Genomic DNA, 26,673 nt, shown 5'->3' on the forward strand with positions numbered 1-26,673 from the left:
AATATAGCTGGCTTTTCTTCCTTTTTCAGGCCCACTGTCTTGTCCTAGTATTTTTTAACCAGTTTCTGAATACAGTTTTGACTTTGAAGTGTTGATCTTGCCCTGTTGATTTTTGGAAGAAACGTGAGGACTGCAGATGCTGGAGCGTTGCAGTCGAAGAGTGTGACGCTGGAAAAGCACAGCCGGTCAGGCAGCATCCAAGGAACAGGAGAGTCGATGTTTCGAGCATAAGCTCTTCATCAGGAATTGAGGGGCTTATGCTTGAAATGTCAACTTTCCTGCTTGGATGCTGCCTGACCAGCTGTGCTTTTCCAGTACCACACACTTTGACTTTGTTTTTGCTGTTTTCTACAGCTGTTACTGTCTTGATGTCAGTCAAGAGCTGAAGTATAATTACCCATCATATTAAAGCAGTTCTACTCTTTAAAATGGTAAGCTTATATGCTTCCAATTTTTTTTCAACTGGACCTCTCCTCATGTTGGCAGTCAAATCTGCAGCACTGCAGATCTGTGGTATTTTTCCAAATGACCATAGCTGCTATATTTTGTGAAATTTGCCACCTCTCTCAGTATGTGGTACTAGGTCAGGGTTGTTTGAGGTAGTTTATTGCCACCAGTGCTCCCTAACTAGTAAACGGAGGCTACACCATTGTAGAATATATACAGAGAGACTGGGCTCCACGGGCTGTTCCCTGGGACACGCAAAGAGACAAACTGTGTCTGGAAAACCATCAACTTGCTGAAAGGTGCTCTTTGGTCTGCTTTGAAATTAGTTGGTCTTCCAGAACAAAGAGTTGACTCTGACTGGAACGATCCAAGGCCGAGGACTATATGCTGAGGGATGTACTGCAGCTTGGGGCAGCTGCTGCCAGATGCAGTGGGGAAAGACCACTGGGTTAAATGAAGGGCCTTTCAGCTATTGGATGTCAAATGCATGTAAATGTACTCTTGTATGTGTAAGAGTTGTCTTTGGTTTGTTTGGATAGAGTCAAACTCCAATATTTGTTTTCTTGATCTGCTATTGTACAAAATTGAACAGTTTGTGATTTTCTTTTGTGGGTGTGTATAAAATCTATGGAAGAGCACTGTTTTTAGATAAGATTTACTGCACAATAGCAATAAGTAAAACTACATCTGGTCAGACACAATTACTCAGACATTGGGGAGCTGATACAAATACATCTCCCCCTAAACCTAAGAGTAGAACTTGTCTCTGAGACTGGCTACACCTGTGCTATGAAGACACCATACAACACTAATATGAGCCACTTCAGAACCATTAGCTTGTACAGCAAATTTTGCTTATTAAACAAAACATGGACCTTTCGGTTGGTTTTGCCCACTGTCGAAAAGATTGAGAACTATGTATTCGATAGTGCTAACAGCGTTGAACAGCTGTTGGCAGAGGTTAATAGAACATTGGTTAAACATTTTGCCTATCAGATTTCCACTTAGAACATTTATTTGCTTACTAGGCTGTTTCAAAGATGACCGGATTGTCTTTTGGACCTGGATGTTTTCGACTTACTTCATGGAGAAATGGGCCTCGAGACAAGATGATATGTTGTTCTACGTACGTCGCAAGCTGACCTTTGTTGGTCCAGACAGCAGTGACGGCAAGCAGGTAGGCACAGGCGATGAAATTAAAGATGTTTCATGTTAGTTAGTTAGTCCATGTCTTGTTTTTCTGAGTTTTCAAATGACTTGCTGTTAATTGAACATTCAAATCTTTTGGCTTCCTTTCAGTTTTTATTAGTTGTTCCAATACCTTTTAAATGAATAAATATCAAGTAAGGAATGATTAAATAGAGAGCTTTCTAGGGAATCTTTTCCCTGGGTGTAATTTTTGTATTTGATCAATTTAATCTCCTCATGAAATTAAAACTTTTCATAAAAGCTAACGGGGAAGAAACTGTTACATTTTGTTTCGATATATTCAGATCAGTAGTTAGTTCACTTGGGGTCAGAGTCATTGTGGTGATTTTGGTGCTTCTTGCAAGGGGAATAGAATATAAAAATGCGAAGTTTCATAGAAGTTGTACAGGACCTGAAGCTTCTAGTTCAGAACAGGGACTGTGCCTGTAGCGGTACAAGACCTTCCATTCAGTGTAGTTTAAGTTGTTACATGATATGCCCACCCTCTTCTCTTTGGCAGAAAGCTAATAGGCATGTCACATGCAGACTAAGGTTCAACAGCAAGCTCCACCTAGCTCCCCACACCAAATGCTGAGCAGTCAGATCAGTCCAGACCTTGTTGAAAGATGGGCCATACATGCAGCAACATGGCTTTATTCTTGCATTGCTACCCTAAACTAAAGTCAAACTGGAAGGTCCCAGACACACACTCTTCTTTGGAGTTCTTCATGGTGATAAAGATTAGATTACCTTATTATATTCACTCTCGTCAATGAATATCCTGAGTAAAAAGGTTTTTTTTTGCCCTAAGTACACTTGTAGTTTGTCTTGTGGAAGGAATACATTATAAACTATAAAGTAAATTGGGCAGGACAATTCAGGTATATTTGACCATTGTTTGAGATTCCCTTTGCTTAGCTAATATTTGTCTGTGTAAGATGAACAAAAGCAATTTCCTTTCTCTTGTGATATTTCAGCAGAATGCCTGAATAGCATTTTAGCAACCACACTGCATTTCCACTCCATCTGAGATTTGAGGGTGCAGTTGAAAGAAAGCTGCTTAATGGGTATTAGATGGAAGGAAATCCTAATCCAACACCAGGCTGGCATTTCAAAGCTGTGCAACTTGTACAACTCCGGTCAGTTGTGTTTTCCTAAAGGAATTTCACAGCAATGGAATTGCTCTAGTTTTCTTTGCACACTTAGATTTTTTTCCTTTTTTTTAAAAAAGATGTTCTTCCACAATGTTCTTCACTTTCAAAGCTTAATCAACAATCTTGAGACACTCCTTAACACTGATATTTTTGATCAAGCTTCTGGTCAATAGTCTTGTATATTTTTGTGGCTTTATATCAAATTTTGTCCGATTATATCCTTCCAAAATGCATTACGACGTTTTACTATATTAAAGCTGCTCTATAAACATAGCTATAAATAACTCTCTCACACTGGCAGAATCACAGAATTGCAGATTTACAAAAGTCAGTCTGCCAACAGGATAAAGAAACTGACACTCCCTGTCATCTAGACTACATCTAAATGTAGCAGCATCCTTAATAACTTAAATGCAGCTCTCACATGGTTACTGTCCCTGTTACTTTCTTGGATAAAGGCAGCTTGATGAGCTGAATTGCTTTTTAAAAATATACTGTTTCTGCTGTTGGGCTCTTGGAAATAAGTGCAATGATGTGGTCAGCATACTTAATGATCGTATGTTGTGGTCATATCTGACAGTACAGACTCATTATTTGCAAAGGAATATTCCTCAAGTCTCTATTATCAGGAAATGATGTCCTTGTCATCCCAAAGATGAGGGAGTCCACTCTCCTCCTGCTATTCACTGTAAAATGACTGCTAATTGTGCTATGTTTTTACTTTTTTGAAAAATCAGTAATTCCTGAAAATTTCAGGACAATCTTGACAGATTGCCAATCTGATCGTATTGTTTTGATGCATGTAAATTCTGTACTGATTAAGATTAAAATGTTTGAGCACTTCTAATGTGATTTTTAAGAATTGCCTTCACTTAAATTTATTGAGCCATAAAGTAGAGTGGTTATCCCTGTCCTCCTCTTCCCAACCCCCCAAAATTGAATTTGATGGAAACGATCTGAATAGATTTGAGGCAAATTACAAGGTGCAGTGGAGCCAGTGATATCAGCATGTGCTGAGTCATGGAACACCATGGTATATCACACATGGAGCAGCAAACACAGCAATTTCAATACTGTATATTTGTGGGATGTTATACTGGATGATGGGAAAAGATCAGCAATTCAGGATTGTCTCATTTTTTTTAAAAAAAACCTCCAGAATGGTTTCTAATCTCTCTCTCTTCTACACCACTGCCACTTTGAATAGATTTTCACTCTTGATTTTTTTGCCTTTTGTTTTACACACAGTATTGTTACAGGTACAGCATCTTTAGCATAATGAGATTCCCTGGCTTTTCAAATTTTTGGGCACAGCTAGACAGCAAACAACATTAAATTTAAGGATCATCTTTTCTCCATACAGCTTCCTTTTAGGGAGTGCACCCACCCAATAAAAGCAAATTATTCAGTAGCATGGAGAATTCAACTCTCTGGTAATTGCCAAGGGATTATGTGCACTTGAATAATTATTCATGAGCTGTACTGTGGACATGGCTAAAGTTTTCTTTCTTGCAGATTTTAATTAGTTCTACTTTGAATAGTAATTATTTAGCACTGGACAACATGTACATTTCCTAGCAAATGTATTCAGACTTCAAATACAAATAATATGCTCAAAGATTTCTGTTTTTCTCATCAACTATTTTTGGCTACTAAATTATTTTCCAATTGAAGCAAATGATTGGTCACTTACTTCTGGTTATCCTTCTTGTTGATTTAACTGATGCAGTATGTTAATATCTTTTTAAGTAAAAAGAACATCAATCCATCAATGTGACTCATCAGTTCCACACACCAGCTGTATCTAAACTGGGATAGGCGTTTAAATGGTACTGAGGAGACTTAAGTGTTATGAAATTTAGAGTAATGAGATAAATCTACATTTTGTTGCAGATAACTATTAAGTGATGTTTGAATCTTGAAATCTAATTTTTTTAAAGAAAAGATAGCACAGCAGGTGACGTATAGCATGTTGGGGTCTGGTGATCCCCTGCATTACTCCATAGCAACCACATCAGCAGCTCAGCATTATTGAGCTGGAGTCATAACTTCAGACATTGCAATGTGTCATGGAGGGGGTTAAGTTATCTGGGAGGTATTGTTCCAGGAGACATTCACACCCTTAAACTGGTTACTTCTGATTTGGTTTGTGGCTGTGGTGATTGAATAGGTTGCATGGATTATTTTGCCAAACCATGCAGTGAGGTATTTCTAGAGAGTTATTAGACCTATGACTGTAGATAGATGTGAAAATGTAAACTTTGCAGATTTATTTTGGTGCTTTGTTGTCTCAGCATCTTGCTATATACTAAGGGGAAGGGGGGGACCTCCATACGTGGAGGCATAAGCTTCAACTCATGAGTTGGTTTTTCCAGAACCAGGCTGATTTGACCCAACGTGTTCACACCAATCATTAAATATCCATCCATTTTAATCTTGTTTACCAGCATTTGAGTCCGATCCCTGTATGCCATAGTGATTCAGGTTCATGTAAATGGTTCTTAAATGTCTTTAGGGTCCTGACCTCGGCCAACCTTTTAGGCAGTGAGTTTCAGATACCCACAACCCTGGAGTGAAATACTGTTGCCTTTTTTAAAACCTCTGAACTTGCTCCTCAGCTTGTTAAAACTATGCCCCCTGGTTATTGACCCTGCTACTAAGTGGAAACAGTTATCCTTACCTGTCCTGTCTATGCCCCTCAGAACTTTGTACATCTCAATCAGATTTCCCCACCTACTCCTTCCCAGCCTTCTCTATTCAAAGGGAAATAACCTCAGCCTATCGAGTCTCCCTTCATTGCTGAATTGCTCCAGCTCAGGCAACATCCTGGTGAATTTTTTCTACATCCTCTCTAATGCAATCATATCCTTCCTAGACTGCACACAGTACTCCAGCTGTGGCCCAACCAACATAACACAGTTTTATCATCATTCTATTTTTGCTCTTAGTTCCCTTTCTTCATTAAGGCATGGAATACATTGTGTATGCTCTTTTATTTTTAACCCTAACTCAGTCCTGCTGCCTTCAAGAGTCTATTGACGTGCATGTCTAGGTCCCTTTGACCCTGTGCGCTTCCTATGGTCCAACCATTGAATGTGTCCTTCCAAAAACATCACCTCTCACATCTGACCAGGCCATCTATACTGTCTTGTAGTCTAATTCTTCCCTCCTTGCTGTTCCACACACCACCTATTCCTGTCTGCAGTGAACTTGCTGATCATACATCTATACATGAATGTAGAGGGTATGTATTAATGTACACAACAAATAGCCATTGGACACAGGCTTCCAGTCAGAAAAACTCCCTCCCACCATTACCCTCTGTTTCCTGCCACAAAGCCAATGTTGGATACAATTTGCCAAATTGCCCTGGATCCCATGGGCTCTTAGCTTCCTAACTAGTCAGCTATGGGAGACCTTGTCAAAAGTCGTACTTGAAGTCCATGTCGACTACTGCACTACCCTTACCTGAGCACCCTGACAGTTCCTTTAAAAAAATGCAATAAAAATTATTTAGAATAATTTGTGTACTAACCAAAGATCAAGTTACATCCTGACTGAAGTTTTTTTGTGCATGATTAGTACTAAAATGTCCTCATCACAATGAAGTATCTGTGGTAAACAAGCAGTATTTTTAGTGTAAATAGAGTAAGTTCCAAAGTCGCTGAACAATGAGGCAAGATAATACAGAACTGACTGAACCTGTGTAGGGAATACTACACCGTCAAGGTTAACTTGCTTTCCTTCCCTGTTTGGGAAAGAAAAGCCCACTAGCGTCTACGTTTTCCAAATAACCTTAGGACTTGGATTTTTTGCCACATTCATAAGTGGTCTGTGTATCAAAAGCACCAGTGTATACAAAGAATACAATACTTTTGTACAGTCATTAGAGAAAACTCGGTCCAACAGGTGCTTTGAACAACTCCTTACCTTTGTGTGATGATAAAACATGACTCTGAGGGTTCTAATCTATGTCCATGTGAGAAAAATACATTATAATCCTTAATCCAGACTTTGAATTGTTGGAGCCTAAGTGTACCTGGACCAAATTATTTCATGGTGAAACTATATAGTTTTGCTTTTAGTTAAAATAGTCAAAATAAAAAATTTAAACAGCACTTTCTTTTCTGGACCTGTCTTGCTATCAGCCTGCCAATTGATGGAACAACACATCATTAATTATTTCTTTGTAATAACTCAATTCTCCTTTTATCAGGCCTTCATTCTCTTTGACCAAGTCGGGTAGAAGGAACATTAACTTCAGGTTTCGCTGTATAGCTGTATTTGACACCCCTAACATCCTGGACAGTCACTTCAGTCATTCCACAGTTATTATATATCTGTTCTCCTGGATTGTTGTACAAGTTTAATATTATCATTGCTCTTGCTTTCCATGCAAGCTCGAAGAAAGCTAAATGTTTTGCCTCTATGGCTACCTTTAATAGTCTCTATTATGCACAGCAAGGCCAATTCCTTTTTAATTTTACTATCGTAAGCTGAGTATACTTTCCCTATAGTTAGTGTTTTATTTCACAATATGCCACCTCTATTCCACATCTGTATTCCCACTGCTCCATCTTTTGCAACCACTGTGACAATTTTCTGTAACATCCATCTATTTGGAAACATCAGTAGAAAACCCAGAATGCTATGTGCAAAAAAAAAAATGATTCTCTAAATTACCACAAATCAGTAACTTGACTGATCAGGATGATTCCATCTGGGAATATTAAATGACTGTGTTTTGGTTCTGTCTTCTCCTGTTGTGTTGTCAGGTTGAAGTTGAAGTTTACCGCCGAGATTCCAAAAAGCTGCCTGGTCTTGGTGATCCAGACATTGACTGGGAGGAGAGTGTTTACCTGAACCTGGTTTTACAAAAGGTACATTGAGACTGGATACTTCCTGAATGGTCATGCTCCGTCTTGAGGTGCTATACCCGATTTTGTTTCAGACTCATGACCACCAATATGTTATGGGTTTCAATGGTCTGACCGGTTGTATATTCTTATCTTTACTACTCTACGACTGTCAATTGATTAAAATATCTCTTAAATGCACTTAGAGTCATAGAGATGTACAACATAGAAATAGACCCTTCGGTCCAACCCATCCATGCCAACTAGATATCCTAACCCTGGATATTTATCCACCTTTTATGCATTTCAGACATCCAGCACTTCCTCCTGTGTGTAATATGGACATTTTGGAAGGTGTCACTATCTATTTCCCTACATTCTTTATCTTCCATATCCTTTTCCACAGTAAATACTGATGAAAAATACTCGTTTAGTATCCCCCCCCACTTTCTGCAGCTCCACACAAAAACCGCCTTGCTGATCTTTGAGGGGCCCTATTCTCTCCCTAGTTACCCTTTTGTCCTTAATGTATTTGTAAAAACTCTTTGGATTCTCCTTAATTCTATTTGCCAAAGCTATCTCATGTCCCCTTTTTGCCCTCCTGATTTCCCTCTTAAGTATACTCCTACTTCCTTTATACTCTTAGGATTCACTCGATCTATCCTGTCTATACCTGACATATGCTTCCTTCTTTATCTTTAACCAAACCCTCAATTTCTTTAGTCATCCAGCATTCCTTATACCTACCAGCCTTTCCTTTCACCCTAACAGGAATATACTTTCTCTGGATTCTCGTTATCTCATTCCTGAAGGCTTCCCATTTTCCAGCCATCCTTTTTACTGGAGAACATCTGCCCCCAATCAGCTTTTGAAAGTTCTCGCCTAATACCGTCAAAATTCGCCTTTCTCCAATTTAGAACTTCAACTTTTCTATCTCTCTCTCTCTCTCTCTCTCTCTCCTGCAATAACCTCACCATGTGCTTCCTTTGTCTGTTCTTCTCCCTTTTAAAATGCTGTTGTTTTGACTTTTTCCCCCAAAGTAATTGTTGCTCCTGGAATTCGAGGAAGTTACCTCCAACACCTAAAACACCTCCAAAAAAGGAGCAGCTGTTACAGCCAGAAATTTTCCCTGTTCTCCATCTTGGATTACCCAGAATCCTCATTCATGGCTGGTTTTCTGCCTCTAGGCTTGACTAACTAAATGGAGTATTTGATGCAGGGAAGCAGGCAAAACGTAACTAAATTGTCAACCGTGTGGTGCAGATCATTGGGGAGCTGGGGTGTTTCTAAACCTAGTGTCTAGGAAGGGGAAAGCTAACCAGGGTTTGACACTTGGAACTTGCATATTGAACAACAACTTTAAAAGTAACTAATTCCTGTCAAGCACATTGGGATGTCTTGAGGGTGTGATAAGGCAAGTTTCAGGTTTTCCTTTCCTGGTCACTCCTGCTGTACCTGCGCATATGGGAAATTTTAAATGAAGACTTGTTTGACTTCATCTGTCTATTGCAACAACTCAATAATGCTTCATTTTCTACTCCCTGAATAGATGTTTTATTTACCAAATTATGTGAGCAGGAAGATATTTAGCATGAAATAAGCACCTTTCCGTTCCATACGACCTGAATCAACTATACTGTAAATGTAATCATTGCACCCAAATTCTTCCTTGCTGCTTTGAGTTTCTTGTAGTTGGAATAAATTTCCCAAATCGTTAGCAGTTTTTCTATTACCCCAATTGCATTAGAGCTACAGCACCCTCTAGTGACGATTGAGTTTTCAGTTCTGAATCTGATTTATTGGCTATAAACCACTGGAGGAGGGGGAAGCTGGTGAGCGAAAACCTGAGTGAACAGGACATGCAACAGTCCGTGTTCCTAAACAAGCAGAATAAAAGTTTGTGAAATCTATCAAATCAATACTAAATCAGGTAGAGAAAAAGGATAGTGGAAAAGAAACATTGTTTTGTTGCAGTTTAAATCTCCAATAACAATTACAATCTGAGGCTCAACACTTGTACCTGTTAATTGCAGTGCCAAAAAAGTCATTTGACAATAATTAACACTTATGACATTGAAATGGCTGTGCAACATTGTGGGACTGGTTTAGTTTGTGTGCAGGGACAGCAGTACCAGTCGCAAGGCAATCGGAGATACCACCCTTACCAAGCTAACAACAAAGCAGTGCGATTCTTGAATTCCCATCTGCTGTCACCTTAAATTTGCAACAATATGCATGTATAATTGCTAATACCATTTATCTCTTCTTTTAACAATAGATTACAAGGCTTTTTTTCTGCAAAGGAAATGTCCAAATAGGCTTATGTAACTTTTTGGAAGACTTTTCCAATTAATCCCATAGCTCATTCCCACAGCCCTGTAAATGCTTGCCTGTCAAGTATATCCAATTTCCTTTCAAAAGCTATAATTGAATCTTTTGCTAGCACCCTTTCAAACAAATCTTTACAGATTATAATTTTGTAATTTAAAAAAAAATAAGTCCTTATTATCATTCTTTGGTCTTCTGTTAATTGTCATATTCTGGCTATTGATCCTCCTACCAGTGAAATAGCTTCCCTTATTTTTTTCTCACAATCCTTCACTATTTGAAAATTTGAATTAAATCTCTCCTTAACCTTTTGTTTCGAGCAGAGCAGTCCCAATTTCTCTGTTTTTCTTGGGATGAGAGGCTTGCCTCTACTTTTGTATCACTGCCCTAAATTCATGCTTTTTAAACAAAATCTTGATTAAAATACATTTTATTGTAATCCTATGGGGTTAACAGGAACTTGTGGTTTGTGTGGTGATGGGTATCTCTGCTATTATCATCATCTAGAGATTGAGTATTAGTGAGGAAACCTGAAATGTGGTTAACGAACCAGCAGTAGATTTTTTTATGGGTGGACTTATAATCATTAGAGTTCAGATACACATTAGTGACAGGGAACTTTGGCTCATGTAGGGTAACTCAACAGGCATGAGGTTTGATCACCAGTTCACAGGTTAGGAATTTAACCAGTGAGAAACCGTGAAACTAGATTTGTGTAATCTATCAAGTTAAGCTGAAGTGCAAAACTCAAATTTGTTTCTCTTATTAGATGTGTAGTGATGTTTACAGACCCTCTCTGCTGTCTGGCCTATATGTGAATTTTTATACTATTAGGGATGGCTTCACAGTTTTACACATTGCATCTCTAACAACACTTCTGGAGCTCAACATCATCCAGGACAACAGAGTATCCTATCCACCAACAATAAACAATGGCAGCACTCAGGAACTCCTCAAGATTCCTTCAACAGCATCTTCTAAAGCTACAGCCTCTTCCTCCTTATGAGAACAGCGTACCTCTGCGGGAATTCCTCCGGGCCATATCCTCAGTCAAACCACTTTCAGCTGCTTCATTAATCACCTCCCCTCCATTATAAAGGTCAGAAGTGGGAATGTTCACTGAACAACTTTCAGCACCACTTGCAACTCCTAAGAAACTGAAGCTGCATTTAGACACAGACTGCAAGATCTTGACCCTATCCAAAAATAGATTGACCAGTGACCAGTCACATTCATGGCATAGAAATGCCTGGCAATGATCATCATCAACAAGAGTGAATCTAACCATCATCCCTTGATGTTTGATAACATTATCATTGAATCTCCCACTGCCAACATCCTGGGGATTTACCATTGATCAGAAGTTGAGCTGGACTCGCCATATAAATATAGTGGCTACAAGAGCAGGTCAGAGGCTCTGAATCATGCAATGAATAACCAACATCCTGGCTCCCCAAAGTCTGTCGGCCATCTTCAAGACACAAGTCAGGAATGTGATGGAATACTCCCCACCTGCCAGGGGTGCAGCTCCAATAATACCCAAGAATCTTGCACCATCCTAGGACGAAGCAGCCCATTTGACTGGCACCACATCAACAAGCATCCACTCCCTCCACCAATGGTCAGTAGCAGCAGCTTGTACTATCTACAATATGCACTGCAGACATTCATCAAGGCTCCTTAGACAGTACCTTCCAACCCATGAGCACTTCTTCCATCCAGATGCACAAGGATAGCTCTCATTGTTTTATAAACTTCTGTCAGGTTGCCTCTCAACCTCCTAAGCTCCAGTGAAAAGAAGTCCCAAGCTATCCACCCTTTCTTTAACTCAAACCTTCCATACCCAGCAACATCCTGGTAAATCTCTTCTGAACCTTCTCCAGCTTAATATCCCTCCTGTTCTGGTCATCCAGTTACTGGACACATTATTCCAGAAGAGTGCTCACCAATATCCTGATGGAGTGTCGCTCCGAAAGCTAGTGTGCTTCCAATTAAACCTGTTGGACTATAACCTGGTGTTGTGTGATTTTTAACTTTGTACACCCCAGTCCAACACCGGCATCTCCGAATCATCACCAATATCCTGTGTAACTGCAACATGACTTCCCAACTCCTGTACTCAAAAAGACTGAACAATGAATGCAAGCGTGCCAAATGCCTTTTTAACTACCCTGTTTATGTGACACAAACTTTAAAGAATTATAAACCTAGTCCCCTAGATTCCTCTGTTTTATAACACTGCCCAAGGCTCCAGCATTAATTGTATAAGCCCTACCCTTGTTTGTTGTACCAAAAATGCAATACCTCATGTTTATCCAGATTGAATGCCATCAGCCAGTTTTTAGCCCATTGACCCATTTGATCAAGATTCCTTTGTAATCTTAGAAAACCTTTTCACTGTCTACAGTACCACCAATTTTGGTGTTGTCTGCAAACTTACTAACCATGACCCTTCTTCTCATCCACATTATTTATATAAATGACAAACCAAAGAGGACCCAGAACCGATCTCTGTGGAACACTGCTGGTGACAGGTCTCCAGTCTGAAAAGTAGCCCTCCACCATTGCTCTCTCTCTCTCCTGCCATTGAGCCAATTATGCATCCAATAGGCAAGCTCACCCTGAATCCCATATGACCTAACTTTACTATCATGTGGAACCTTGTCAAAGGCTTTGCTGAAGTCCAAATAAACAATGTTTACTGCTCTGCCCTCAGTCTTTCTTTTTGGTAGCTTCCTCAAGAAACTCCATCTAGTTTGTGGGACACAATTTTCCTCTCTCAAAACTATGCTGATTATCCTTTAATCAGTTTTTACCTCTCTAAATGTCCATAAATCCTATATTTTGTAATCCCTTTCAACAATTTACCGAAGTCAGACTCACAGGACTATAGTTTCCCAGTTTCTCCTTACAACTTTTCTTAAGTCAAAGTACAACATTCACCACACTCCAGTCATCAGACACCTCACCTTTAGTTATAGATGATGCAAGGGGTCTCTCAATTTCCTCCCTAACCTCCCACCTACATTAGCTCAGGTCCTGCAGATTTATTCACCTTTATAGTCTCTAAGACCTTCCAAACTTCCTCTTCTGTAGTGTGAACTATTTTTTAAAACAAAGTTTATTTGCCTGCAATCTCTAGACTCCATTTCTTTCTTCATGATAAAACCAACTTGAAATATTCATTTAGCATCTCTCCCATCTCATGAGGTTCACACACAGGTTTTGATCATTTGACCTACCCCCTCTCTAGTTACTCTCTTGCTCTTTAATGTATTTGTAAAATCTCTTTTGGACTAACCTTAATCTTATCTGCCAATCCTATCTCACTTCTTTGCCTTCCTGATTTCTCTCTCAAGAATGCCCTTACACTTTTTATATTGATTAAGAGATTCAATTGAACCAAGTTGTCTATAGTGAAGCTACGATTCTCTTATTTTTGACCAGAACCTCATATCTTTATTTATCTATTTTTCATTAATATTATCAGCCTTACCCTTCATTCTGACAGGAACAAAATGCTTCTGTACTGTCATCATCAAATTCTTAAACACCTTTCACTTGTCGGATGCTCTTTTACCTGCGAACAGTCCACTCTAATCACACCATTTAAAAATTTGCCTTATTCCAATTAAAATCTTTAACTTTTGTGGAAGGCTTATTCTTTTCCATGATCACTTTCAAAGTAATAGAAGTCTAAGCGCTAGACTCAATGTGCCCCCACTTTTGCTTCAGTCACCTGTGTTATGGACTAGGCCAGACCACTCAAAGCATTCTTAAGCAGACATCCCAGATTATAACTTTGCAATTTTTTCAGTACGTGTACAGTGGAAAATTACCCAGATTAGGTTAGCGAGGTTGACTACCAAATTTAAAACAGACAGCAAATTTATTCACAAAATTACACAATGAAACACGAACAGAATAAGGAACCCCTACAGAACTCAATCTATCCAAACTAGACTTAATTATGCTGTTCCGAACATACACAACAGTCCCAATAAACAAACTCCCTTTAAAACCCAGCATAAATGGAACATGTGCTTACATGTTGAAGGGCAGAAAGAGCGAGAGAGAGTGTTTCCAGACAGCTCTCGTTTGAACTCCTCACCAGCTCAAGACTGAACTAAACTGCTCAGCTAAGAGCTGACCACCCCCTTTCATGATACAGGTCACCTATAATCATGACCACTTTGGCCTGAAGTCTCAACTGTTCACAAATAAACAAACGGCCTCTCAAAATCCTTTCCATCTCTTTGCCAAACCAGACTGATCAGAGCCCGGCCTGGTTTATTACCCCTCTGAAAAAGATAAAGGACAAAATATCCTTGAGCCAAGGAATAGCTCTTAGAAAAAAGGGCCTAGCTTTGTGACCTGCCCTGCCTTATTCCCCAAAGAAGATCTAATCTTGCTCCTTCCCTAGTAGAAGCATCCACATATTGATAAATTTTCTTGAACAACTTTGACAAATTCTTCATCATCCAAACTTTTTAACACTATGGTAGCCCCAGTCAATGTTTGGAAAATTAAAATCCCCCATTATTGCACCTTATTATCTTTCATTATAGCTGAGATCTCCCTCCATATTTGTTTCACAATTTCCCTCTGATTGTATTATAGGCCCCTTTCCCCCCCCCCCCCCCAAACAGTCAATCAGTGATCTTTCTTTCCTTATTTGTAATTTCTACCCATATTTTTTCACCGGACGATTTTCAGAAATCTCTTCCCCAGTTACAGCAGAACTGTATTCCTTAACCAAAAATGCCATCCCCTTCCTTTACTATTCTTCCTATACCATCTAAAACCCAGAACACCGAGTTGCTAGTCTTGTCTATCACTCAGCCAAGTTTCTGTAAAAGCTATGATGTCCCAATTCCATGTTCTTAAACATGCCTTGAGTTCATTAGCCTTGTATGGAAGCCCTCTTGCATTGAAATAAATGCATTTTAGTTCTTCTGAGTTGCTACATACTCTGACTGACTCTGCCTTTCTTTTCTAATTGATGTGCTGTCCTCCCATTCAGAACCTTCCCCATCAATCCTTCCATTTACGCTGCTACTTAGAATTCCTCCACTCACCTTCACTATCAGTATAAAGCCTCCCTTAATAGAATGAGCAACTCTCCCTACTAAGATTGGTCCCTTTCCAGTTTAGGTTAGGCCCATTTTTTTTTTTTTGCACAGGTCTTTTCTATCCCAAAAGACATTCCAATTGTCCAAAAACCTGAATCCCTGAATGCACCAGCTCTTCAGCTATTGATTTATCGCCTTTTAACCTTTTTGTTCCTTCCCTCATTTGAGTTTAGCATTGGGAGAAAACCAGAAATTACTACTTTAAAGTTTCTTTTTTTTTTTTTTAAACCTTCGACCTAACCTCTTAAATTCAACTCTATATTGCTTTAATCTTTTCCCTGAAAAATGTCATTTCAAACAATGTGTACAATAATTACTGGCTTCTCAATCTCCCCTTTAACAATATGCTTGAAATGTTTAAAGATGCCCTTAATCCTAGCACCAAGAAAGAAACAAACCATCCTAAGTTCATGCTCACTGCCACAAGCAGCAGTCTATGCTGCTGACAGGAGAGTACCCTGTAGTACTAGTAATTCTATTAAATCTTGTCAAATGTTACTTCACATAAGAATCATTCCAAGTGTTCAATAATTGACTGCCCTTCCATTTTCCTCAGAGACTATCACCTACAGTTCCAAGAACAGAATATCTATTTGCTAGAGGAATAGCCATCGGAGACTTTTGAACTGCCTTCTTACCTTTCCTGACAATCACCCATCTATATGGCTGATCCTGAAGTGTAATAACTTTTCTAAATCTATTAGCCATTTCACCCTGTATTTCATATGTGCCCTTAATAATAAGCCTACAAAAAAGGAATTTTCAATGACTCAGATTACAACAGGATCTTTACCAGATGGGCTAATGGGCTGAAAAGTGGCAGATGGAGTTTAATTCAGATAAATGCGAGGTGCTGCATTTTAGGAAAGTAAATCTTAGCAGGACTTGTACACTTAATGGTAAGGTCCTAGGGAGTGCTGCTGAACAAAGAGACCTTGGAGTGCAAGTTCATAGCTCCATGAAAGTGGAGTCGCAGGTAGATAGGATAGTGAAAAAGGCGTCTGGTATGCTTTCCTTTATCGGTCAGAGTATTGAGTACAGGAGTTGGGAGGTCATGTTGTGGCTGTACAGGATATTGGGTAGGCCACTGTTGGAATATTGCGTGCAATTCTGGTCTCCTTCCTATGGGAAAGATGTTGTGAAACTTGAAAGGGTTCAGAAAAGATTTACAAGGAGGTTGCCAGGGTTGGAGGATTTGAGCTATAGGGGGAGGCTGGACAGGTTGGGGCTATTTTCCCTGGAGCGTCGGAGGTTGAGGGGTGACCTTATAAAGATTTACAAAATTATGAGGGGCATGGATAGGAGAAACTGACAGTCTTTTCCAGAACTAGAGGGCATAGATTGAGGGTGAGAGGGGAAAGATATAAAAGAGACCTAAGGGGCAACCTCTTTACACAGAGGGTAGTACAGTTATGGAATGAGCTGCTAGAGGAAGTGGAGGAGGCTGGTACAATTGCAACATTTAAGAGGCATTTGGATGGGTATATGAATAGGAAGGAGAAAGTGAGGTCTGCAGATGCTGGAGATCAAAGTTGAAACTTTATTGCTGGAACAGCACAGCAGGTCAGGCAGAATCCAGGGAACAGGAGATTCGACGTTTCGGGCACAGGCCCTTCTTTTAATAGGAAGGGTTTGGAGGGATATGGGGGAAGGGTTTGGAGGGATATGGGCTGGGTGCTGGCAGATGGGACTAGATTGGGTGGGGATATCTGGTCAGCATGGACAGGTTGGACCGAAGGGTCTGTTTCCATGCTGTACATCTCTGACTCTATGACCCCTTGTACATAAAATAAACTACCTTTTACAATTTCTGTATTTAGAATAAAAAATACCTCAGCCAGCCAAGCTTTGACAAAGGGTCAGTTAGACTCGAAACGTCAGCTCTTTTCTCTCCTTATAGATGTTGCCAGACCTGCTGAGATTTTCCAGCATTTTCTCTTTTGATCTCAGCCAGTCACTGTTGACCCTATATAGCACATTTGAAAATTCAGTTTAAGAAATCACTGTGATGGTTTTTTTGTATGCTAATGAAACAAAATGAATAAAACTATTATATTAGTAAACTATAATGACTGCAATAACGTTCTTAAAAAAAAACTATAATAAATTGTCGACTATGCTTGCAATCCCCAGGAGCACCTGCAAGATGCTGGTCTCTCAAATATACAGCTTTAAATGTTAGTCTGTACTGAATTAGATCTTGTTAGTCAGGTCACCAATGGAGTGGTTGCAACCAAGCTCAGTGAACTAGAGTATAGGAACATATTAGCTATCCTATTCCTCACTTAAATCCAGCATCAATGGCTATGTAATACACAAATGTGGATATCTGGTGAAAGCAGAATGGGTCTTCAGTATGATGCATCGCAATGTCGAATGGCCTTTTGGTGCTGTTTGATTCACATGCAAATCTTAACAGCTGCAAAATTGTTGTAAAACCTGTGTTTTTCTCTGTAGCTGGAATATGTAGTAACGTGTGCAGTGTGCACACGGTCAGATGGAGGAGACATTCACATTCACAAGAAAAAGTCACAGGTGAGTCACCAACTCCGTATTTCATAGCAACGTATGGTCATATGAGTTGAGAGTGTGGTGCTGGAAAAGCACAGCAGGTCAGGCAGCATCAATAAGGCTGATTCCTAATGAAGGGCTTATGCCCAAAGCACCGATTCTCCTCCTTGGACGCTGCCTGACTGGCTGTGCTTTTCCAGCACCACACACTCGACTCTGATCTCCATCTGCGGTCCTCACTTTCTCCTAGTTTAATCACAGGCAACACTTTAGATGGTTTGATTTTGCTTCATGGAGGAGAAAGTGAGGTCTGCAGATGCTGGAGATCAGAGCTGAAAATGTGTTGCTGGAAAAGTGCAGCAGGTCAGGCAGCATCCAGGGAACAGGAGAATTGACGTTTTGGGCATAGGAGAAGGGCTTATGCCCGAAACGTCGATTCTCCTGTTCCCTGGATGCTGCCTGACCTGCTGCGCTTTTCCAGCAACACATTTTCAGCCTTGACTTTTCTTCAACCAATTTTCAATCAGTTAAAATGGAACTAGTTTGGTAAACAGGGCAATTCTGTACTGATAATGTGCCCATGGGGATTCAGTACATTTAAAGTGAACACCAACGCATAGTATTACTTTTGCTTGGACTCGTGCATGTACATATCTCAAATTTGGCCTTGTTTTAATCCATCATAAATGCTTTCCAGGCAAGTTTGAATCTATTATTTTCCTATTTAGCCTCCTTGCTACTAATCAAATAATCAATTCAGCCAGTGTACTGGGAAACAAAAGCCATAATTGCTGCTCTAAGCTGAATAGCCAAGTTGGTGATGATTGTACAAGAGGATTTTCAATGGGTTAGTTACCAGCTGTGGTGAGCAGTGTCAACATTAGGTTCTGCTCAATACTCATTACCTTCAAAATATTACAGTGAATATCAGCAATAGTTCCGATTCTGTGAAAGAGTGAAGGTTTTTATTTTCTGAATTGTCCTGCAAAGCTCTTAGCCATGGTAATATTTAAGTTTGTATTGGGGTGCAGTGCTTTCATCTGTTGAAATCAAAATCATTTTTCTGCTGCTTTTGCTTTTTGAAACAGCAAGTATTCGCTTCCCCAAGTAAGCATCCAATGGATAGTAAAGGAGAGGAATCCAAAATCAGTTATCCAAATATCTTCTTCATGATTGACAGTTTTGAAGAGGTAATCTTTTTCTATTATTCTCTGGAAGGCCTGGAGAGAAAATCTGCGCATTTTAAATGGGTTTGGGACATTGTTATTATGTCCAGCAATTGAATTTTTATTAGCAATGAAGTTTGCCTCTGACCTCGTGATCCAAATGGGCAAATTCTTGAAACTATAGTTGCTTGTAAAAATTCAGGCTCCGAGTCAATACTTCCTCCTTCAATAACTATTTTCCACCTGCAGCAAAATGTTAATGTTTGGAGTGTACTGGTTTATGTTTCATGCATGCATACCATACTTCTCAGGGAGCTGGCATCCATTAACAAAGATATTAATAAAGACACCTTTGTTGGAATAGTCAATATAAAAAGTCCCAAACTTAACCTACTGTAACTTGAAGAAATCTGAATCTCCCCATTTGCCCTTCACCCTGCGACCTGAAATGGTTCCTGATTAAGTAGTGCCTTGATTTTAAAATTCTCACAATTATGAAAAAGCGAAGTACTGAGGTTGCTGGAAGTTTGAAATAAAAGACAGAAAATGCTGGAAATACCCAGCCTGTCTGGCAGCATCTGTGGAGAGAAACCAAGTTCGTTACTCATTCATCAGAGTTCCTGATGCAAGGACGTGACTGGAACTGTTAACTCTGTTTCCCTCCCAACGGGTTTGGCAGCTTCTGTCAAATATTTCCAGCATTTTCTGTTTTCATTTGAACATTATTGTTTTTGAATTCCTCCCGATGTGTGTAATGTCCTCCAAAGGCCCTCTGCTGCCTTCTAATTCTAGCCTATAGCGGTATTAACTGTTGCACCCATTGGTGGGCTGAGGAAGGGTCACTCAACCTGAAACATTAACTCTGATCCTTTGCCCTCCCCACCCTCACCCCCCACAGATGATGCCAGAACTGCTGAGCTTTTTCAGTAATTTCTGTTTTTGTTTATCACTGCAGACTGTTTTGTTCAGAGTAGGAGTTGATGCCTGTCATTTTGGGAGGATGCAAGTGATCTCCGCTGCCTTGATAGAATGACGTATTTTACAAACTTTTAGCTTCAATAACTCAAATACTCTCAAGAACAACTTCCTCAGCCCAAACAAAAAATGTATTCTGGCTAGATCGTCTCCCTCAAATTGTGTATATATTCCAGCAGTTTATTTTGGTTGCATATGTTTCCTTACCCTGTTGAAGCTTTGTTATTATAGTTGTAGCTAAAAAGTTTGACATCAGCTCATGGCGTTAATGAACTGCGGTGTATTTTGTTGTGCATCATGTTGAACAATCAAAATGGGTTTTTGGCATTCTTTGTGGATGAGTGATTTAAACAGCATTGTGTAATCAATAATATTGAGGTCTTGATTGTTCTAGGTCCAGTTTGTCATTTGTATTCAGTTGTCATACATGTCTGAACCAGTGATTCTGTCTGCATTGTTGTTGCTGTGTAACCTAACTCATTTCTATGTGCAATCACAGGTATTCAGTGACATGTCTGTGGGTGAGGGCGAAATGGTCTGTGTTGAACTTGTCGCCAGTGATAAAAACAACACATTTCAAGGAGTAATATTCCAGGGATCCATAAGATACGAAGCACTCAAAAAGGTCTATGATAACCGGGTAAGTGAACTACCCTTCTGCAATATACAAACCTCGAATGGTCTTGTAGTCTTGCAGCTGAAATCTTTTATGAAAATTATTATATAGGGTCTTGCTGACTTCACACGTGGAGCGCTGTGTACTGTTTAGGGTTTCTTCATATATATTCACTGGATATCCAGTGGCTGAGGGGAATTGCAAAGTTTCAAGAGGTCAATCCCTGGTTTGAAAAGGTGTGCCTATGTTATGAGATTGGATAGACTAGACTAACATTGCCTACAGTTCAGAAGATTGAGAGACCATTTAATTAAAATTAAAATTCTTAGGGAATTTGAAAGCTTGCTTCCCATGGTCACCGTTTCACAGTAGGAGGTGGCTCTGATTGAGGTAGGCAGCGTTCCTTCATTCAAAGGATTGAGAACCTTTGGGAATCTATATTCATGAGGGCTATAGTTATTCAATCATTGAGTATGCTCAAGATAGAAATTGAGTTCTTTTCCAAAAAAAAAAATTCATTCATTCATTGAGAATTAAGCCTGAAGGTAGGCCCTTCACTCCTTGTCTTTTGATGCTTCATTCCGGGCTTTTCTTGGAAGTTTTTTTTATTGTTGTCAGTGGCGGTTTATTATTACTTTCCACTGTCGGGCTGAGTGAGTAGGCAAGTTCTAAATTTACCTTCATCGTTCCTGATGAAGGGCTTATATCCGAAACGTTGATTCTCCAGCTCCTCGAATGCTGCCTGTTGTGCTTTTCCAGCGCCACACTTTTCAACTCGGTTGGAATGGGAACCAAGCCATCTTTCTGACCTAACCAAGGGATTTAAGAGATTCCGTACAGAGAAGCTGTTTCCTCTCTAAAGCGAATGAAAAGCTACTTTTTTAAAAAAAAAACTGCTGTTCTTGTAATGTGAGATAAGTAACCAGCTCCCAGATACATTGAAAGTGCCAGTTTGTAGCTCACCCAGCTGCTCCAAGTTTAAATGTGTGTAAACTAGCAATTACATCATTCGGCTGTTTGAATAATTTTGATTTAAGAAGTAAATGTTTTTCCTCTGCTTTTAGTAAATATTGTTAATTTTGTTTTAAAGTTACCAACTGAAGACCAATGTCATGTGCAAATGCATAGAATTTTCTTTTAAGTGTTGTAGAATAGTGCTTCACTGTTTAATGTAAGTAATAGCAGCATCCATCCAAGTTTGAGAGAGACTGGCAAGCTGACCTGTGCTAACTAAAAATGTGATAACTTTTTTTTGTTTCACTCCACTTCTCTGCCACTTCTCGTCATCTCTAAATTGGCTTGTTTAACAAAAGGAAATGGTAACATCTGGTGCCTTTTCCTCTATGTATAAATCCAAAAAATGAGAGCTGTTTGCCATTATAGTTCCAGTTTGGACCCACTAATCTGAATGAGCTAATACTGGCCAAGACGGCAATGGTAGCAGTACAACTGACCGCTGAACAACGAAAGAGATGGGCAAGTCCGTCCTGGTTCCTAGACCCAGTTTTTATCCAGTGATCATAGAATCATAGGAGAGAAGCTGGAACATTAAAATCATAGAATCCCTACAGTGCGGAAAGAGGCCATTCGGCCCATGGGGTCTGCACTGACTCTACGAACAGACCCAGCACCCCCACCTTCTCCCCATAACTTTGCATTTAGCACAGTTAACCCACCTGACTTGCACATCTCTGGACTGTGGGAGGAAACCGGAGCACCCAGACGAAGCCCACGCGCACACTTGGGGAATGAGCAAACTTTACCCAGACAATCGACCCAGGTTGGAATTGAACCTGGGACTCTAGTGCTGTGACGCAGCAGTACTAGCCACCGTGCTACTCCTTGATGTCTCGATGGAAAGTAGGAAAAGAGCTAGAGCTGAGGTAGCAGGCCAGTAGGGTAGTGCACTGGAACTACTTGAATTCGTGCAAGAAAGGAAATAACTGGAGAGCTAGCAACTGTGACAGGGACTTAAAGAGCGTTGATGAATAAAGCAGTGTGCTTTTTCTTTCAGGTGAGCGTTGCTGCTAAGATGGCCCAGAAAATGTCGTTTGGCTTCTATAAATACAACAACATGGAATTTGTCCGGATGAAGGGCCCACAGGGGAAGGGGCACGCTGAGATGGCCGTGAGTCGTGTTGCAACGGGAGACACGTCACCCTATGGGACAGAGGAGGGCTCTGATCCAGACTCCCCTTTGCATGAACAGGTAAGAATGGGAACTAGGTAAAAAAATGACTGCAGATGCTGGAAACCAGATTCTGGATTAGTGGTGCTGGAAGAGCACAGCAGTTCAGGCAGCATCTGAGGAGCAGTAAAATCAACGTTTCAGGCAAAAGCCCCAACTGTTGAAGGTTGACTATTTTGGATGAAATGTCTCCCTTGGTTCTGGCATTATTTAGCATTTATGCAGTCTAGAGCTGTTGGGTTTATTATTTATGTTGGCGTTACCATGGTCCTGCCAGCTCATTAGCAATTTCATGACCCCCAGCACTGTTAGCCACTTAGGCTAGTGAGAAAGAAAGCCTTGGCCCACTGAATGATATCAGATGGGCAGAAAAATGGCGATTGGAATTCAATCCTCAGAAATGTGAACTAAGGCATTTGGGAAGGCAAATAAAACAAAGGAAGATCTAGTGATGGAACGTGAGCAGAATAGATGACCTATAGAACTTTGAAAGGCAATTCTCAGATCCATAAAGTAGCAGGACAAGGTGATATGATTTTAAAATATGCAGGCCACTTTTTTTTAACCAATAACACAAACAATAGGGAAATTATGCTGGAACTGTAGAAAACACTAGTGCATTCAGACCTGGTTTGATTGTTACAGGAAGGATGTGCTCACTCTAGAGAGGGTATAGAGAATGCTTACTTCAGTGACTGCTGGAAGGGAGAATTTTGTTGAGAAAAGCTTGCATTGGTTCTGGTCACTGTCTTGAAGGAAGGATGGCCAGTAGGAGATTTAATGGAGCTATATAAAATTTAGGAGCCTAGATAGGTTCATTGTATTCACTCTCTCTTTCTATTCTGAGATGAGTAACTAAGAGGCAGAGGGTTAGAGAGAAATTGAAGAGTAACTCTTTCACCCAGAGTGAGTTTGAAACTTGCTGTCCAAAAGGGTAGCAAAGGCAGAAACTCGTGTCACATTACTTTTAAAACCTAAACTTGAATGTGATTTGCACAGGGCCAAGGGCTGAGATTTGAGAAGGGAGATTAAGCTGGATAAATCGTCTTGGGCTGGCACAGGCATGATGGCCCAAATCGCGGTCTCGTGAAATGTAAATGTAATGTTTCCATTTCTTTGATAGAGTTGATGTCTGCCTTCTGACATTAGTGTAAAACATACTGCCCATCCTAGACACTGTCTCACCCTATTGTCATTAAAGCCAATGGATATTAATGCCCATGGATGGATGGATCGTGGTAAATGGCAAGTTGGAAAATCTAACCTAATGTGGGAACTGCCATATTGCCACCAGGTGGCAGAATATGACATTCATATGAATGAGGAGAAGTGGGCTTTTCAGAGTAGATAACAGTTGATCTGATTACTCCAGATTCCTGCCACCCTCTGATCACCTTTGACCCCCTTGATTTATCAGGAATCCATCTATCTCTGACTTTATGCAAACTCTGCTTCCACTGCTTTTTGAGGAAGAGTTTGAAATTTTCAGGATCCTCTGAAAAATTCTCATCACTGACTTAAATGAGCAACCCCTTTATCAGTGACCCCTTGCTCTAGAGTTTGCCACAAAAGGATACATGACCCCTCAGAATTTTGTACATGGTTCCTGTTCTGCCCTTTCTATTAAGGTGGTACTGAATAGAGATAGGGAGTTCCTGAAAGGAAGCAGTGAACCTAAAAAAAGTGTCATCCCCATGGTATTCTTTGGTACCTCCAGCTGATTTACCATAACTGGCTTAGTTGCATGGTTTGCATTGCCACTAGGATGGGATAGCTACATTTGCTACTTCATCCAGTTACAAAGAGCGAGTTATGCCCATTCTTGACATGCCTGGACATTCACTGTTCCATTAACAACTCCGCAAGTGTTTATACTTCAAGTTGCAAGTTAAAATTTGTGACAATGATATGTCTAAAGCATAGTTGTAACTCAGTTGCAGTATTACTGTTTCCAGTGACCAGACTGATTTCCAGCACGGATTTCTGGCTAACAAGGGGAGCCTCGTTGAAAGCAGGATTAGTTCAGCTCTAAAGTTTCTTTACTGTCAGGTGTCATGGAGTGCCATATAGGGTCCCAAACCCTGAATGACCATTTACAGATGAAAATTGGTGCTTGCTGGCAACATTAATTTTAACCTGGTGAAAGAGGAAATATGAAATATGGGAAGGAGGATGGACCCTTTTGAAATATAAATTTATTAAAGAAGATGTGGGAATGTTTCCCATGGACACCAGATTTTATTCTCCTCCTCATTTTTAGTTATGTCATTGGAATTTAGTTATGTCCTGTTAAAACTACACCTTTGGCAAAGAGCCTCTTGGCAACTGTTCTGAAGCATGTTCTACCATATTGTGACAACATCCAACTTGTAACATTGCAATTTCTCACCACCAGGGGGATGCTTCTCCATCCTGCAGTGCATTTTGGGTAGGTTAACCTTCCCCACTCCCTCCATCAGTAGTCTGTGTTGTGTTGTGTTGTATGCCTCCTTTTAGATATTAAGGAATAGTTTGGCTCGTAAACATTGCTTGATAGTAATTTCGCCTTTTTTTTCACCCAATGGGAAAAGAAAGTGACTTGTAACTGGAATGTCGCATGAATAGGATTGATGTGTAAATGTTGTTTAAAAACTTGTGTACAGCTCCCACTAATGTAAAAGCTACCAGGTGATATTGAGATCCTGCTGCTGGTAGTAGCTGACCCAAGGTGTTCAGGCCAAAGATGTCAATCTGTTTTGTTTGTGTAGAGCTGCATGTTGCATGCCACCTGCCACCCAACACGGGTTCTGTCCATATGCTGTTGCTGATTTTTACTTCCCTCCCTTTCATCCTGGCCTGGGCATTGTTCAATTTATTGTGATACTGACAGAACAACATTTTCTTAGTTCAGCCCAACATGGAACCAGCGAATACAATTAATCTACTTCTGAAACACAAATTGGCCACTTCAGTGAAGACAAAAGGCTTTCATTTTGTTTTTCTAAATAAATTGTTCTAACCATCAGGAATGTCATGTTATGTAAAACAATTGCTTTGTGAATGCGTTGCATTTGAATTGGAAAAAAATTACTTTTTATCCATGTTTAATAATGTATCGTAATCAATAACTAAACCACTGTGGCCTTGAAACAAAATCTGGCTTAATCTGAGCATGAAAAAACCAACAAATAAGATCGCACTAATCGACAAAATCGGATGAATATGATGAACGCTCAAAACTCAGTTCCTCAGCTATTTAGGTGCCTTGCTTCGTCTGGGGGAATAATTTCTCTGGCTGTGATCATTATTTGTGCAATCCAATAAATATTTTATGTAAATATAAAATAATTAAATTGGCTTTTTAATGTTCCGTTACTGAAGGATGGTGAGTTCTATGCAGGGGCTCTTTTACATGCTGGTTGAGGGCTGCTCAAATACACTTCCAAGCGAGAGGGCAGAGAAAGTAAATTTCTATCCTTCGTCTTGGTCTGGATTTGAACCCATTTTATTTGAATTATTTTGTGCTATGCATTGATATTATTAATGACTGCTTGAAGATATTATCTATTTATTCTCTAAAATGAGCAAAGATTCTTTAATTAATTAATCAATGTAACGATTGTACTTTTTTTTTCTCAATTCCACCCCCCTTTCCTTCTCAGACTTTCTCCTGACCACCTCCACTGTGTTGTTGTCTCAGACACCCCGTCTACCTGCCTTCTCCTTCTTGCACAGAGTCCCCCTCTCCCCTAGATTCCCCCCCCCCCCCCCCACCTTTCCCTCGATCCCCCTCGATCTCTGTTCACTCTGGTTCTCTCCCTTGCACCTCTGTTGAAATATCAAGATATATAAAGTCATTATTTTTTGCTGCAAGGCTGGAGTTCTGTACTGCATTGTAATGAACTGTGCTTTGACAGCTGTGATTAAGACTGCAGTGTAACTGAGCTGAATGCAAAGATCTGACAAGCCCCTCTCTGTTTATTAAATATAGTTAGAGCAAGGCTGGGGTTTGTTTGCAGTTAATGCAGAGGCAGGAGCAGTTGGTTGCCTGGGTTTTATCAGCTGTGTGGAGCCAGAGTAATTCTCTTTTAGTTTGCTTTGGATTCTATTGAGATCCATTGTGTGTAATGTGG

The 26,673-nt window shown here is 40.0% G+C and overlaps 1 protein-coding gene across 5 annotated transcripts in view; it reads left to right on the plus strand.

Annotated features, from left to right (window-relative positions):
* The window catches only part of kiaa0930, a 108,053-nt gene that overhangs the window by 56,781 nt on the left and 24,599 nt on the right, over window positions 1–26,673 (plus strand). The window contains exons 2-8 of one of the 5 annotated variants that reach the window (XM_043709229.2): window positions 1,476–1,624; window positions 7,565–7,669; window positions 17,563–17,640; window positions 18,705–18,806; window positions 20,257–20,397; window positions 22,388–22,582; window positions 24,957–24,989. In XM_043709229.2, coding sequence (XP_043565164.1) covers window positions 1,476–1,624; window positions 7,565–7,669; window positions 17,563–17,640; window positions 18,705–18,806; window positions 20,257–20,397; window positions 22,388–22,582; window positions 24,957–24,989 — 803 coding nt within the window. The remainder of the gene's footprint in view (window positions 1–1,475; window positions 1,625–7,564; window positions 7,670–17,562; window positions 17,641–18,704; window positions 18,807–20,256; window positions 20,398–22,387; window positions 22,583–24,956; window positions 24,990–26,673) is intronic. The other 4 variants (XM_043709232.2, XM_043709231.2, XM_043709230.2 and 1 more) reach the window with 4 other exon arrangements.

The sequence above is a fragment of the Chiloscyllium plagiosum genome, unplaced genomic scaffold (assembly GCF_037043375.1).
Source record: "Chiloscyllium plagiosum isolate Xiang-an unplaced genomic scaffold, Cpla_swu_hap1 HiC_scaffold_19, whole genome shotgun sequence".
NCBI lineage: Eukaryota > Metazoa > Chordata > Chondrichthyes > Orectolobiformes > Hemiscylliidae > Chiloscyllium > Chiloscyllium plagiosum.